At 46.5% G+C, this 17,488-nt stretch overlaps 1 gene segment (V, D, J or C); it reads left to right on the forward strand.

The window, feature by feature from the left end:
- The first annotated feature begins 15,928 nt into the window (after positions 1 to 15,928).
- LOC122459957 lies at positions 15,929 to 16,976 on the forward strand. The segment is given in 2 exon segments: positions 15,929 to 16,347; positions 16,451 to 16,976. Coding segments are annotated over 2 exon segments (516 nt in total).
- The last annotated feature ends 512 nt before the right edge of the window (positions 16,977 to 17,488 follow it).

Here is a 17,488-nt window from a genome sequence, read left to right on the forward strand (position 1 = left end):
TATAAACAGTAAAACAAATGTATTGACTACAAAAGATAGATTTTAAGTGATATTAAGTGATAGGCAAAAAGTCAGAGTTAGTTACCAAAAGAAATAAAATATAAGCGCGCAGTCTGAACTCTCAACCCTATTAGACTGGTCAACATCTAGACTAAACAATTTTTCTCATCCCATTGGATAGTGCAGTCCTTAATAAACAGATTTCACCTTTGAAATGTGGGCCAATCCCCTCAGCTGGAGTCTTCAGAGTGTCCTTGTTGCTTTCAGCGTAGGTGGGTGAAGGATAAAGGCCCATACCCTCAGTCCATGTGCTTGGAAAACACAAGCCCAGGCAAGTCTGGGGGCGTTGCTGAGTCTCCAGGCAAGGTTGAGCAATTCTCCTAGTATGGCTTCATCGGTGAGTCATTGAATTGTAGCTCCTTTGCTGGACAATGGCTGTTGATGGGTTGTTTGACACCCAGCCTGGGTATTGGTTAGTTTCCTTGCTGTTGCCTCTGGGAAGCTAATATCTGGCTGAATCCCCAATTTATAGTTTGTTTTAATGACAATCCTACAACATAATTCACATAACTTCATATGTGTTAATGATATACATATATGGATAGAGAAATGACTTTCAACAGATCATAACCTTTCCCCTGATACCTTACAAGGCATGCTTTATATTGCAGAATCACAATCATATATAAATGAGGAATATGGGAATTACAGGTGTTAGCATATAGATATTCAGGCCTGTTTTTAAAGGCCTATACTCTAAGAATTTAGATGTATTCTTATTACTTAGCTAGTTATAGAGGTATAAAAGAAAGAATCAAAATCACTGTCTGCTGATGTAAAGGCCTTCTCTTACTGTGACAGTCTGAGGCCCTGTTCTTAGGCTAAGGCCTTTGGCTAAGCAGCAGAGGCAGCCATAAGCTGGGAAGCAAACGATCACATCCTTACATTCCAAACTAGTCACATTGAAATAAGGTGCCATTGGGCTGTTAGGAATACAATCCTCTCCTGATAATGCGTATCATGTCCAGAGAAAGGGAAGTGCCTAGAAGATGTAAAAGGAAACTTAGTTTGATCGCATCCTGTCTGGCAAGAACTCACTTATCAATAGCTGCGATGTGAAATCCACATTTCTGTGTTGTTCTATCACTGCAGTCCCCATTTCCCTATTGTTTGTCTGTATAATCTCTGTCTGGTTCTGTGATTGTTTCTGTCTGCTGTATAATTAATTTTGCTGGGTGTAAACTAATTTAAGGTGGTGGGATATAATTGGTTAAATAATCATGTTACAATATGTTAGGATTGGTTAGTTAAATTTCTGTAAAATGATTGGTTAAGGTACAACTAAGCAGAATTCAAGTTTTACTATATAGTCTACAGTCAGTCAGGAAGTAATGCCAGGGGGAATGGGAACAGGGAACGGGGGTAGGGAAATTGGAATCGTGTTTTGCTAAGCGGGGAATGGGAACAGGCACACAGGTAAGGCTCTGTGGTGTCAGAGCTGGGAAGGGAGACACTGAAGAAGGAAACTGGAATCATGCTTGCTGGAAGTTCACCCCAATAAACATTGAATTGTTTGCACCTTTGGACTTCGGGTATTGTTGCTCTCTGTTCAAGCGAGAAGAACCAGGGAAGTAAGTGGGTGAAGGAATAAGCCCTCTAACACAGGGCACTCCCCCAAGGTACAGAATGTCACAGCCACTTCCTGGCCTCACGAGTATTGGTACACAGATCTACTTCACCTCTCCACTCACCCCACGGTCCATCTTCTGGTGCTCCAGGATCTCCTCATGCAAGCGCACAGCCGCCTGCGTCATCTCAACCTGGGCCTTCTCCATCTCACAGCCTGGTATTTGGATGGAGCTTGCTTGTAGATGACTCCTGCTCTGCCTGCATCTGCGACCTCCTTACACATAGCTGACACTCATCCACTTGGGCCTGTTAACAGGCCAAGTGGCATCGTTTCATTTTGTGGGCATGCCGTCACCATCACTCCATCGACTCCGCCTCTATTCCTATTCTCCTAGACTACTCCTTCACCTCCTCCAGTCGGGCCCACACCTCCGTCTGAGTGCACCTGGCAGCTCTTAGTGCCTTTCTTCCCCCAAGTGGATGGGTTCTCTGTCTTCATACACCCAACCACCTCCTGCTTCCTTCATCGCCTTCTGAATGCTTTCCCCACTGCGCGTAAACTTACCCCTTTCTGGGACCTCGACCTTGTCCTCTCCACCCTCACTTAGCCAGTCTGAACCCCTGGCAACCTGCTCCCTTGCCCACCTCTCCATGAAAGTGATCTTCTTGGTGGCCATCACCTCCACCAGTTAGTGTTAGTGAACTGGTGGCCGTGATGGTGAAACCCCTCCTCCCATTCACCATCTTCCACAAAGACAAGTTCTCCCTGTTTCTCCAAGTTCCTCTACAAGGTGGCTGCCCTGTTTCACCTCAGCCATTATGTGCACCTCCTGATCTTTTAAACTGCACACCTCCCCCTGTGAGCTTGCGTTCCACACTCTCAGTGTTCGCCAGGTGTTGGCCTTTTATTTCCAACACACCTGCACCTTCCAAGTGTTTCCTCCTCTCTTCATCGCCATGGTGGAGCACTGCTGGGGTCGTGCCCTCTCTTCAAAGTGACTCTTCAAGTGGATCTCCCATTGCATTGTGGACTGCTATACACTCTCCCATGTCACCCCCCTCCTGGAGTCATGACCTACTCTACCAGGCATATGCTGTAACATCGGTGGTCCCTGGAATGACATTTGGAAGGAGTCACTTGGACCTCTGTTCACACCTTTTCCACCCATTACCTCATCGCCCCGCCTCGGCTTCAGATGCTGCTGTCAGTCAGGCTGCCCTTTGGACAGTGGCTTCTGGTGAGACCTCGTGCCTGCTTCCATGATGACCATGGCTCGCTACTCTCCCGTGTTTGGAATCCACATAGGGACCACCACACTCAAAGAAGAATAAAAGGTTACCTACCGTAACTGGAACCGTGTGGTTCCTATCTGGATTCCAATTCCACCCTTCATCCCCTCTGCTCCGGGCTCCTCTGTTGCCTGGTAAGAGGAACTCGAGTGGCATCAACCCACACCACCTCTTAAAGCCTCAGACGTGCCACACAGTCAATGCAGGACGCACATGCGGGTCAACGGACACTATTGTGAACAGTTCCAGCTCCGGCGCATGGCACACATGTGTACCCAGGTTTGGAATCCAGATAGGGACCACACATCTCAAAGAACCTCCAGTTACGGTAATCAAAGTAGCCGCCGTGTTAGTCTGTATTCGCAAAAAGAAAAGGAGTACTTGTGGCACCTTAGAGACTAACAAATTTATTTGAGCATAAGCTTTCGTGAGCTACAGCTCACTTCATCGGATGCATTTGGTGGAAAATCTCCCCACTGTATTTTCCACCAAATGCATCCGTTGAAGTGAGCTGTAGCTCACGAAAGCTTATGCTCAAATAAATTTGTGAGTCTCTAAGGTGCCACAAGTACTCCTTTTCCAGTTACGGTAAGTAACCTTCTGTTACTTTGCTCCCCCTGTGGGGACTATTGTCTGTCTAACACACACCTCACTGTCAGGGAATGTTTCCCACTTCTTTTTGCCAGGTGCCCACTCGTTTCCTTTTACCTATGCATAGCAGTGAGACTTTTTAACCCTTTACAGGTAGAGCAATTAGAGAACAGCTACTATGAGGGGTGGGTATAGCTACTGGCTGGCTGGGTGTACACAAAAGGGAGCTCCCCCGCCCTTTCATTTATCTCAGGTTCTATGACCTTTTGACCAGAGATGGAATCGAGAGAAGATTTCAGCTTGATATTAGGGAATCATGAAAGAAACTTCACAATGCCCAGAGATAGGAAAAGAGCATATGAAGATAGGTTAAACTGCCCAAGGTCATGCAGTGAGTTGGTGACAAAATTAGAGGACAGAACCCAGGAGTCCCTACTCCCAGTCCCCTGCCTTTCCCACCAGAACCTCTACTTTTCCTATTGGTGTGATTTATTAGACATATGGATAATATCTCTGATGGATGTGCTGGATATTGAAAAAAGAGCTAGAGGAAGGTGATCAGGAACAGTCAACATGGATTCACCAAGGGCAAGTCATGCCTGACTAACCTGATTGCCTTCTATGATGAGATAACTGGCTCTGTGGATATGGGGAAAGCGGTGGACATGATATATCTTGACTTTAGTAAAGCTTTTGATACTGTCTCCCACAGTATTCTTGCCAGCAAGTTAAAAAAATATGGATTGGATGAATGGACTATAAAGTGGATAGAAAGCTCTGCTAGATTGTCGGGCTCAATGGGTAGTGATTGTTACCCGAAATTGGGCTGGCTAGTAAGCTTACGGAGGCTGACATGTTGATTTTAGTGTCTTACACACATTTGATCCCAGCTGAGTTGGCATTAAATAAAATCGCAACAAGGGAAAGCAAGAAACAGCAGCACAGGGGTTGGACACTATTACTTTTTAAAATTTAATTAGTCAGAAAAGCATTTGTAGGTGCTAAATGGCCCTAGACTGGGCCACAACTAGCAAAAGTCATAGCTTGAAAGGTATGGAATACTTGTGGCACCTTAGAGACTAACAAATTTATTAGAGCATAAGCTTTCGTGAGCTACAGCTCACTTCATCGGATGCATTTGGTGGAAAAAACAGAGGAGAGATTTATATACACACACACACAGAGAACATGAAACAATGGGTTTATCATACACACTGTAAGGAGAGTGATCACTTAAGATAAGCCATCACCAACAGCAGGGGGGGGAAGGAGGAAAACCTTTCATGGTGACAAGCAGGTAGGCTAATTCCAGCAGTTAACAAGAATATCAGAGGAACAGTGGGGGGTGGGGTGGGAGGGAGAAATACCATGGGGAAATAGTTTTACTTTGTGTAATGACTCATCCATTCCCAGTCTCTATTCAAGCCTAAGTTAATTGTATCCAGTTTGCAAATTAATTCCAATTCAGCAGTCTCTCGTTGGAGTCTGTTTTTGAAGCTTTTTTGTTGAAGTATAGCCACTCTTAGGTCTGTGATCGAGTGACCAGAGAGATTGAAGTGTTCTCCAACTGGTTTTTGAATGTTATAATTCTTGACGTCTGATTTGTGTCCATTCATTCTTTTACGTAGAGACTGTCCAGTTTGGCCAATGTACATGGCAGAGGGGCATTGCTGGCACATGATGGCATATATCACATTGGTAGATGCGCAGGTGAACGAGCCTCTGATAGTGTGGCTGATGTGATTAGGCCCTATGATGGTATCCCCTGAATAGATATGTGGACAGAGTTGGCAACGGGCTTTGTTGCAAGGATAGGTTCCTGGGTTAGTGGTTCTGTTGTGTGGTGTGTGGTTGCTGGTGAGTATTTGCTTCAGATTGGGGGGCTGTCTGTAAGCAAGGACTGGTCTGTCTCCCAAGATCTGAGAGAGCGATGGCTCGTCCTTCAGGATAGGTTGTAGCTCCTTGATGATGCGTTTGAGAGGTTTTAGTTGGGGGCTGAAGGTGATGGCTAGTGGCGTTCTGTTGTTTTCTTTGTTGGGCCTGTCCTGTAGTAGGTGACTTCTGGGTACTCTTCTGGCTCTGTCAATCTGTTTCTTCACTTCAGCAGGTGGGTATTGTAGTTGTAGGAATGCATGATAGAGATCTTGTACCCCAACTAAAACCTCTCAAACGCATCATCAAGGATCTACAACCTATCCTGAAGGACGAGCCATCGCTCTCTCAGATCTTGGGAGACAGACCAGTCCTTGCTTACAGACAGCCCCCCAATCTGAAGCAAATACTCACCAGCAACCACACACCACACAACAGAACCACTAACCCAGGAACCTATCCTTGCAACAAAGCCCGTTGCCAACTCTGTCCACATATCTATTCAGGGGATACCATCATAGGGCCTAATCACATCAGCCACACTATCAGAGGCTCGTTCACCTGCGCATCTACCAATGTGATATATGCCATCATGTGCCAGCAATGCCCCTCTGCCATGTACATTGGCCAAACTGGACAGTCTCTACGTAAAAGAATGAATGGACACAAATCAGACGTCAAGAATTATAACATTCAAAAACCAGTTGGAGAACACTTCAATCTCTCTGGTCACTCGATCACAGACCTAAGAGTGGCTATACTTCAACAAAAAAGCTTCAAAAACAGACTCCAACGAGAGACTGCTGAATTGGAATTAATTTGCAAACTGGATACAATTAACTTAGGCTTGAATAGAGACTGGGAATGGATGAGTCATTACACAAAGTAAAACTATTTCCCCATGGTATTTCTCCCCCCCACCCCACCCCCCACTGTTCCTCTGATATTCTTGTTAACTGCTGGAATTAGCCTACCTGCTTGTCACCATGAAAGGTTTTCCTCCTTTCCCCCCCGTGCTGTTGGTGATGGCTTATCTTAAGTGATCACTCTCCTTACAGTGTGTATGATAAACCCATTGTTTCATGTTCTCTGTGTGTGTGTATATAAATCTCTCCTCTGTTTTTTCCACCAAATGCATCCGATGAAGTGAGCTGTAGCTCACGAAAGCTTATGCTCTAATAAATTTGTTAGTCTCTAAGGTGCCACAAGTACTCCTTTTCTTTTTGCGAATACAGACTAACACGGCTGCTACTCTGAAACCATTTTCAGGTTGAAAAGGTGCAGTTTTCGATGTGGGTCTCTCTCTCTGTACATCTCGACTGTAGTCATGGGGTGTGATTGCAGCTCGAGTTGACATACTTGAGCTAACTTTAAACTAGTTAACTCTGGTTCCTGAACAGTGAAGCCATGGTAGCACGCAACTGAGCCCAGGCCTGCCTGGAACCCTGGGTAATAACATGGGTAGCCTGTGCTGAAGGTTTTGCTACTGAGGCTTCACTGTTCAGTACTTGATTTAGCAAGATTAAAGCTAGCTTGGCTATGTCTGCATGAACTGCAATCATATTCTGTGATTACAGTCTAGACATACCCTCTGTCTCTCTTGGGGAGTGTCTGGACAGTCCACCCTAGAGCTCAGAAACCTTCCCATCAAAACATTGTTGAAATCAATATGTTTCTGCAATGTTTTGGGCTTTGAAAAAACAGCATATTTTGATGAAAAAATGTTGTGTTGGTATTGTTCCAACCAGCTCCAGTGAAGAGGGCACAGAATACCAGTTGTTTCTCCAATGCTTCAGCCCATAAAGGACATGTTGCTCAGTGGTTAGCACCCTTGCCAGAAACTCCTGAGTTCAAGTCTCCACACCAAGATTTGGGCAGATAACCAGGGTGTGTGAGACAATCAGGTTAGAGCAGAGGTTCTCAAACTGTGGTCCGTTGACCAACTACTGGTCCACAAGCTCGTTTCAGGTGGTCCGCAGTGTGGAGGAAAAATCTAGTAGTCCTAAACTTATAGGCCTAAAACTTTGGTCAAGTTAACTGTGTATATAAAGGAGAAGAAGAGAGTGAGGAAAATTCCATTGTGGGGCAGTTACAACAGCACAGCTTAAGAAATGTAACCATAGCAGCTAGCAATTAGGAAAGCCCGTTAGCAGCAAATGAACAAACCTGTCAATAACAGAAAAACCCTCAGCCCCATCCGCAGATCTTATATGTAGACAGCTGGCTGCCCCTACATCACCTAGACAATTGAGTGCAGGTCCGTCTACTCAGAGCGGAACAAATGGAAAGGGCAGCAGACCCTGCACACCTCCACCACACTACATCTGGAGGCTGACTCCACTAGCCAGGGACCCCTACCCCAACCATATACACCAATCATAGAATCATAGAATATCAAGGTTGGAATGGACCTCAGGAGGTCATCTAGTCCCAACCCCTGCTCATAGTAGGACCAATCCCCAACTAAATCATCCCAGCCAGGGCTTTGTCAAGCCTGACCTTAAAAACTTCAAAGGAAGGAGATTCCACCACTTCCCTAGGTAACCCATTCCAGTGTTTCACCACCCTCCTAGTGAAAAAGTTTTTCCTAATATCCAACCTAAATCTCCCCCACTGCAACTTGAGACCATTACTCCTCGTTCTGCCATCTGCTACCACTGAGAACAGTCTAGATCCATCCTCTTTGGAACCCCCTTTCAGGTAGTTGAAAGCAGCTATCAAATCCCCCCTCATTCTTCTCTTCCGCAGACTAAACAAGCCCAGTTCCCTCAGCCTCTCCTCATAAGTCATGTGTTCCAGTCCCCTAATCATTTTTGTTGCCCTCTGCTGGACATTTTCCAATTTTTCCACATCCTTCTTGTAGTGTGGGGCCCAAAACTGGACACAGTACTCCAGATGAGGCCTCACCAATTGTTGAATAGAGGGGAACGATCACGTCCCTCAATCTGCTGTCAATGCCCCTACTTATACATCCCAAAATGCCATTGGCCTTCTTGGCAACAAGGGCACACTGTTGACTCATATCCAGCTTCTCATCCACTGTAACCCCTAGGTCCTTTTCTGCAGAACTGCTGCCTAGCTGTTCGGTCCTTAGTCTGTAAGCGGTGCATGGGATTCTTCTGTCCTAAGTGCAGGACTCTGCACTTGTCCTTGTTGAACCTCATCAGATTTCTTTTGGCCCAATCCTCCAATTTGCTTAGGTTCCTCTGTATCCTATCCCTACCTTCCAGCATATCTACCTCACCTCCCAGTTTAGTATCATCTGCAAACTTGCTGAGGGTGCAATCCACGCCATCCTCCAGATCATTAATGAAGATATTGAACAAAACCGGCCTGAGCACCGACCCTTGGGGCACTCCGTTTGATACCGGCTGCCAACTAGACATGGAGCCATTGATCACCACCCGATGAGCCCGACAATCTAGCCAGCTTTCATCCACCCCATACTTCTTTAACTTGCTGGCAAGAATACTGTGGGAGACCATGTCAAAAGCTTTGCTAAAGTCAAGAACAACACATCCACTGCTTTCCCCTCATCCACAGAGCCAGTTATCTCGTTGTAAAAGGCAATTAGATTAGTCAGGCATGACTTGCCCTTGGTGAATCCATGCTGACTGGTCCTGATCACTTTTCTCTCCTCTAAGTGCTTCAAAATTGATTCCTTGAGGAGTGCTCCATGATTTTTCCAGGGACTGAGGTGAGGCTGACTGGGCTATAGTTCCCAGGATCCTCCTTCTTCCCTTTTTTAAAGATGGGCACTACATTTGCCTTTTTCCAGTTGTCCGGGACCTCCCCGATCGCCATGAGTTTTCAAAGATAATGGCCAATGGCTCTGCAATCACATCCGCCAACTCCTTTAGCACTCTCGGATGCAGTGCATCCGGCCCCATTGGACTTGTGCTCGTCCAGCTTTTCTAAATAGTCCCAAACCACATTTTTCTCCACAGAGGGCTGGTCACTTCCTCCCCATGCTGTGCTGCCCAGTGCAGTAGTCTGGGAGCTGACCTTGTTCGTGAAGACAGAGGCAAAAAAAGCATGGAGTACATTAGCATTTTCCACATACTCTGTCACTCGGTTGCCTCCCTCATTCAATAAGGGGCCAACACTTTCCTTGACTTTCTTCTTGTTGCTAACATACCTGAAGAAACCCTTCTTGTTACTCTTAACATCTCTTGCTAGTGCAACTCCAGGTGTGATTTGGCCTTCCTGATTTCACTCCTGCATGCCTGAGCAATATTTTTATACTCTTCCCTGGTCATTTGTCCAATCTTCCACTTCTTGTAAGCTGCTTTTTTGTGTTTGTGTGGAATTGTGTTCCTTTGTATTATCAATATGCCAAAATGTTGTTCTTATGAATATGTTCTTGTTTGTGTCTGTATGTATTCTGGATGGATAGAAGCCTACCTTGCGCCAAGGTCGATTCCCTCACTGTAGCAAAAAAATTGTTAAGGGATTTTATTCCTTGGTTTGGTCTACCTCTTTCTATTAACAGTGACCAAGGTACCCATTTTACAGGCCAACTCATGCAACAGATTTGCAAGGCTCTTAACGTCACCCAACACTTGCATTGTGCTCATCACCCGCAGTGTGCGGGGGCGGTTGAGCGCAAAAATGGGGAACTAAAGAACAAAGTCTCTAAGATCTGTGCTGAAACCAGCCTTAAATGGCTTGATGCCCTACCCCTTGCTCTCATGTATATGAGGAGCACACCTACACGCAAACATGGCCTATCCCCATATGAAATCCTTGTGGCCAGACCCATGTGTATGCCGGCATCCTCTCCCCCACTCCCTTGCCAAATGGACCTGCAACTAAATGATGATACTGTTATAACATACTGTCAGATGCTAATTCATTGCGTTAGGTCTATCCACTCACAGGTCCAAAGTGCCTTGGTGGAACCAGCTGACACACCGTGCCACCCCCTTCAGCCTGGAGACTGGGTTTATATTAAGGTATATCAAAGAAAGACTTCTTTAGAACCTCGCTGGAAGGGCCCCTACCATACCCTATTGATCACCCATACAGCAGTCAAGTGCAAGGGGTTCATCAGCTAGATCAACGCCTCCCACTGCAAGAAAAATAACACCACCCTTGGACCCAGACGCTGAGGATTTTCAGCCACCAGATCCAATTCCCGAAAACAACCAGAGTGGTCGAGATGGCAACCTTGCTTCAGGACCCAAAAGGGAACCTCGGTACAACCTCAGGAAGAGAAAGTGATACCTCCAGTGATTCGCCTGTATAGCCAGCTAAGGCTTCAGGCCTGCTGGTAAAGGGGACTCCGGAGATCAAAGGCCAGAATAAAGCCTTTAGAAGTCCAGTGGAGAGCTAGTGCCCACTGGTACCTGACTGCCATGACCGACCCCACGGTCAGAATAAAGGAATCAGCCATGATGCAAAAATGGCAGATGCCTTCTGTTTGGTTCGTATGCGTAACTATGTTCTTGTTACTATTGCTGAATTTTCATGATACTGTTATGTTCTTTTGGATGCACAAAGCCACCAGCAGTTCACTAATGAAAGACCCCTTTGAAGAACCCTATGCAGCGCCAGTAACTTCTCCCTTGTATGTTGCTAAACCAGGGATGTTCCAAGAAAGAAAAAGGAACAACTGCTTCGCTGGAGCCAAGGTACAAGAATTTCTGACCACAAAAGAGAACTGGCCCTGGCGGAAGAGACAGAGTGTTGTACGCTGGCAAGGAGGAAGTTGTGGACTCTTTGCTTGGGACTGTGGTGTTACTTGGTATTTAGGTTTCAGAGTAGCAGCCGTGTTAGTCTGCATTCGCAAAAAGAAAAGGAGTACTTGTGGCACCTTAGAGACTAACAAATTTATTAGAGCATAAGCTTTCGTGAGCTACAGCTCACTTCATCGGATGCATCAATGCATATGCAATGGAGACATACTTGGAAATTTTCTGAGTGGAAATGTAGATGTTCACAGTGCTCCTTCGCAGCATACAGGCCGGTCGGAGGGGTATGGACTCCCACCTACCGAATCCTGACAGGTCTGTGGGGAGGATGCAAGTGGGATTGGATAATTCACCGAGACATTTGGGAACTTAAACTACCTGGTATGTCCAACCAATTTGTAGTTAGTGCTCCTGGAGTAACGCCCAACATTTTGGTAGGGATTGGAAGCCAATGGACACTCTGGCTGTTGGAACCCCCTCAACTTCAGTGTGTACATAAACTAAAACCAGGAGAGGCTGTCACTATCCATGACAACATTTTTTGGGAGGGTATGGGACATGGGACTACCCTGACAGGACGCCTACTTTTCCAGGCTAACAATAGTTGTGTGCATGTTGAGACCAATACCTTGAATTATGTACATTTTAATCTCACCACAGCCTCAGGCAATCATATCATTTATTGGCCTGCAGATAAAAATCTACAATTAGCCCTTAGGTTCCAAATACCCTTTAACTGGACTACTTAAGTACCTGACTGATTCCAAAATTTGCTTTCAAGCCTACTAGAGGTTCAGAAAATTTCTGAATTACAGGAACAAATTCACATGCTCCAAAATGTATATCAAGCCAAAAAGAATGCCTTTTATACTGCCTATAGAATGTTTACTTTGTGTACCCAGACTGATATATTGTGTTTTGTGACACCTTAGAGACTAACAAATTTATTAGAGCATAAGCTTTCGTGAGCTACAGCTCACTTCATCGGATGCGAAAGCTTATGCTCTAATAAATTTGTTAGTCTCTAAGGTGCCACCAGTACTCCTTTTCTTTTTGCGAATACAGACTAACACGGCTGCTACTCTGAAACCTGTGTTTTGTGACTAAAGCTATACAACAATCCCCCATATCATATTATCACCATGGGAATGTTGTTGCTTTTACTGCTGTTTAGCATAGGATTACGTTATTGTTGCTGTAATAGATGTATTTATTATTGCCTATCCAGCCCCAGACCTGCCAACCTCGATTCAAGAAAGCAGGTGGCACTAATGATTGTAAATGAGATGTATGACACAGTTTGGGCAGAAGAACAGGAGAACAAAAAGGAGGAAATTAACAGGCTCATGGCTATGGAAGTTTAGGCCCTATTAGTGGTGCCAAAAAAAGGCACCAAAGGGGGGGAACGTGGAGGAAATATCTAGGAGGCCTAAACTTATAGGCCTAAAACTTTGGTCAAGCTAACTGTGTATATGCAGCAGAAGAAGAGAGTGAGGAAAATTCCATTGTAGGGCAGTTACAACAGCACAACTTAAGAAATGTAACCATAGCAGCTAAAAATTAGGAAAAATCATTAATTGCAAAAGAACAAACCTGTCAATAACAGGAAAAGCTGTTAGACACAACAATTGTGTTAGAAAGGTCGCTGACCGCAAAAGAACAGACAGTGACTAACAAGAGGGGCCTAGTGGGGGAGATGCTTGTTTTTGCTTTTGACCAGTATTAATTTTGCAATGTATTCCAAATAAGGTAATTAATATGGAAGTATGTGTAATTTGTCTGTGGTTTTAAGCTTTAAAAGGCTGTGTGTGCTTTGCATTGGGGAACAGCTACTTCGAGCTGTTACCCTCCTGCGCTTGCAGTCAATAAAGGAGCCTCAGGCTTGTTCTGATCCAAACACAACATGTGGTTAATTTTCCACCACAGTGGATAGTTCCCTCTAAGGTATGTGCCTGGGCGGCCGCACACAAGAGTATGAAGGGCCACCCAGCTAATTAGTGGAGCCATGCAGGCGTGGCTCCACTAACTAGGTGCCTGGACCCTGGAGAAGAAGCACATTTAAGGTGAGGTGGTGGCCTTGGGGGGGAATAGGGGGTAGGTGGGAGGTGGGAATGGGGTGAGAAGAGGGGGTGGAGGGAATTTGGGATTTGCAGGGCTGTGGAGGCCAGAGAAAGAAGCGACTTTACCCAGCTCCAGGGCTGTGGCTGCTGGGGAGAGATGGCCCTCCTTCCCAGCCCCAACTCAGTGGCTGCCACAGCAGGGGACAGAAGGCATATCCATCACATTAGAAAAGGTAAGACTACTGATATTAAAATATGAGTTGTGTGCTTTTATTTGTAACACAAAAAAATGTTAATGATTATTAAGGTATTTTTAATATAGCACTTTTATCCAAAGTGCTTTACAATGGCTAGCTAACGGCACAAACAACATTTGGAAAGATCATTAAGTAGTCCACCGAGACCCTCAGCAATTTTCAAGTGGTCCGTGAAAAAAAAAAGTTTGAGAACCACTGGTGTAGAGACATGCTGAGGCAGAAAAGGAGTCTGAACCACAAAGAATAAGCAATTGAATCAACTGATTGTGTGTGATATTTTTGTACTATTAAAATACATTGAGTAAAGTATTCTATGAAATCTGACTACACATTGGTAAATAATATCCTTGTGAAATGTATGCATTAACACTGGAATTATGGCTACTCACTGATATTATGCTTTAAAGTCTTTGATGAAACAAAAGAGGAAACAGGTTTTCTCCCAGACAGGAAAGAAGGTTTTGGTCTGCTGACTATGGTTTACCATGGCTGACCCTCCTGCAGCATTGTAAGAGGGGAGGTATGACCCTGGGAAGCCACTCACTGCCAACAGGCAGAGGGTCCCCCATATTTTAACTCACATCAGGCCTGACACACTCATTACCCCAACACACTGTTGTCAAAATATGGATTTCAAAGGTGACAGGTAAGGGATCATATGTAAACTGGTGACATGCAGTATTGTATATTTACTTATCTGATCAGCTTGGTTACAGGCAGACAACAATTAAAGCACATTTACGTATGAGGTAAACAAAGCCATCAAGCTAAACAAGGGGGGATTCATTTATCATGCTGGAGGAAAAAACAATGAGTTTGGGGAACTATAAGCAGAAGCAAAACTCCATTTTGGCATCCATCACTGAGGATAGGGTACAGCACCCTTTGAGCACATAAAAGTTGGATCCCCTAGTCTATAGGGTTCAGGATGCTGGTAACTTGATGTGAATAAGGAAACTGCTTAGAAAAAGATTGTAATTTGGTAAGATTAATTTTAGAAAGCGGGTTTTATTTTGTTTTGTTTGTATCCATCCCTGTCTCTTTTTTTCTTGCTTATAATCCCTTAAACCTCTGTTCTTGCTTAATACATTTTCTCTTATTACAAAACCATCTCAGTGCTGTGTATTAAAGTGAAGGGTGAGTCTAAAGCTAACCTAGCAGGCTTTAGGGTTGACTTGCCAGGCATCCGATTCTCGAGTGGAACGCCCGATTGAAAAAGGACCCTGGCAGCTCCGGTCAGCACGGCTAACTGGGCCATTAAAAGTCCGGTTGGCTGCAGTGGCCAGCGCCGCATGGCTCCTGGAAGTGGCTGACATATCCCTCCAGCTCCTACGTGCAAGGGTAGCCAGGGGGGCTCTCTGCACGGCCCCTGCCTGCAGCACAGGCACTGCCCCAAGCCCTGGCTCTGCAGCTCCCATTGACCGGGAACCATGGCCAATGGGAGCTGCAGGGGCAGTGCCTGTGGATGAGGGCAGCGCACAAAGACCCCTGGCTGCCCCTGTGCCTAGGAGCCAGAGGGACGTGCAGGCTGATTCTGGGAGCCACCTGAGGTAAGTGCCTCCTCTCCAACCCCCCTGCCCCAGCCCTGATCCCCCTCCCACACCCAAACTCCCTCGCAGAGCCCACCCCTTGCATCCCCTCCCGCACCCCAACCCCCTGCCCCAGCCTTGAGCCCCCTCCCATACCCAAACTCCCTCGCAGAGCCTGCACTCTGCATCCCCTCCCCTCACTCCAAACCCCTTGGCCCCAGCCTGGAGCCCCCAACCCCCTGCCTCAGCCCAGAGTCCCCCCTCACACTCCAAAACCCTTGGTCCTACCCCCAATTCCAGAGCGCCCTCTTGCACCCCAAACCCCTCATCCCTGGCCCCACCCGGGAGCTCACACTCCCAACCAGAGCCCTCATTGCTCCCCGCACACCAACCCCTTGCCCCAGCCCAGTGAAAATGACCAAGTGAGTGAGGGTAGGGGAAAATGAGCGACAGACGGAGGGGGGATGGAGTGAGTGGCGGTGGGGTCTCGGGGCAGGGGGCGGGGCAAAGGTCTTCCGTTTTCTGCAATCAGAAAGTTGGCAACCTAGTGTTTGCAGAGTCTCTTTGGAGGCAGCAAACTCAATAATTTCTGTGAGTGTCTAGTGAGAGGGACTGACTACAGCTGGGAGACATCTCGGGGGGAACTCAGGAACTCGAGTTTGCTGAGTGTTACCTGCAAAGTAGGTTTGGATTGGCAGAGTCTTGAAGAGTTTGTCGGTGAAGCAGAGGCAGAGGGGTGATGGTGTCTTACAGTTCTGGGTGTCCTGAGCAAGACAATACAGGGGACTGCACAAGCAGTGGGGGCCCCAGCCCTTTGGAGGAGATGATTAATTGAATTTGCTTTCACCCTGTCTCAGGGCAGGTCTACCCTACAGCCAGGATCGACGCTATGAGATCCATCCACCGGCGATCAATTTAGCAGGTCTAGTAACGTCCCGCCAAATCGACTGCAGATCGCTCTTCAGTCGACCCCTGTACTCTACCCCCAAGGAGAAGAGTAAGTCGACCCCCCGCGGTGTAGACCCTGCGATAACTCGACCTAAGGTACGTATGTGAATAACATAGCTGGAGTTGCGTAGCATAGGTCAACTTATCGCGGTAGTATAGACATAGCCTCAGATGGACTCTTCAGATGTAAATTAGATTCTCTGTCCCTGAGAGATTAGAGGAGATTAACTTGCTGCCCTGCCCAACTTTCCCAGTTAGGAATCTTGAACACCTAGCCAGGGTCACAGCATGAGATAACCAGCCCTCCCCAGAGCATGTCCTCTCCCCTCCCCCAAACATGGCCCATAGCCCGCCCACCAGTGCTGGGAAGGGACCAGAGCTACTAAAACCCCATGCTGAGGGACTGCCCCCTTGATCAGTGAGACGCAGATGGGGGTGTGCATAGTTTGGGGTATAGCCATGTGTCTCTTGGGAGCATGTAAGACATTGAAATCCATGTCATAGTATTTGGAGAATTTGTCTCTCAATGATTCCCCCTGAGCTGATTGTTTTTGTGTCTGTCTTTTCTCTTTACCTGACAGGCCAAGCAGATGCTAAAATAACCCAAACACCAAGTCTGGTGCTGGAGAGGGGACACCCTGCCTATCTGAGATGTCAACAGTTCTATGGGCACAGCAATATGTTCTGGTACCGACAGGATCCAGGTCAGGGAATGCAGTTCCTCATTCATTTCTACAACAAAGAACAAAATGAAAAAGGAAAGATTACTGATCGCTTCCAGGCCGACCAGCCGCGGGATGATCTTTTTCGCTTGAACATCTCGTCTGTGCAGCCAGAGGACTCAGCTGTGTATTTCTGCGCCAGCAGCTTAGACACAGTGCTTCAGAGTCCCCTCCTCCCTCTACAAAAACCTCATCCTGTTCCTTGTCTCTCTGCAGCCCCAGCACAGGAAGCGGCAGGCTGGCTGCCACCATATGGAAGCAACAGGGCTAATTCTCTGTGGGTGCTGGAGGGAAGTCTCAGGGAGAGGGAAGGGGGAGCCAGCTAGGATACACACCTGCCATGCGCATAGGCAGTCATGTGAGAATAACAATATTTTGCCTTTGCAGAGCCCCTAATACCTGAGGGTCTCAAAGCACTTTACAGACATTACTGAATATAGCTCCACAACACTGTCCTGTAAGGCAGGAAAGGATTCTTGTCTGCACTTTTCAGAGGGGGAAACTGAGGCAAGGAGAAGTTAAGTGATGTTCACACGTGCAAAAAAGGAACTGGTATCTGGCTGGTGAATCTTGCCCATATGCTCAGGGGTTAGCTGATTGCCATTTTTGGGTCGGGAAGGAATTTTCCTCCAGGGCAGATTGGAGAGGCCCTGGAGGTTTTTCGCCTTCCTCTGTAGCATGGGGCATGGTTGACTTGAGGGAGGCTTCTCTGCTCCTTGAAGTCTTTGAACCATGATTTAAGGACTTCAATAGCTCAGACATAGGTGAGGTTTTTCATAGGAGTGGGTGGGTGAGATTCTGTGGCCTGCGCTGTGCAGGAGGTCGGACTGGATGATCGGAATGGTCCCTTCTGACCTTAGTATCTATGAATCTATGAAACTCAATGGCAGTGGAATA

This window comes from Dermochelys coriacea, chromosome 1, assembly GCF_009764565.3.
Source record: "Dermochelys coriacea isolate rDerCor1 chromosome 1, rDerCor1.pri.v4, whole genome shotgun sequence".
NCBI classification, from domain to species: domain Eukaryota; kingdom Metazoa; phylum Chordata; order Testudines; family Dermochelyidae; genus Dermochelys; species Dermochelys coriacea.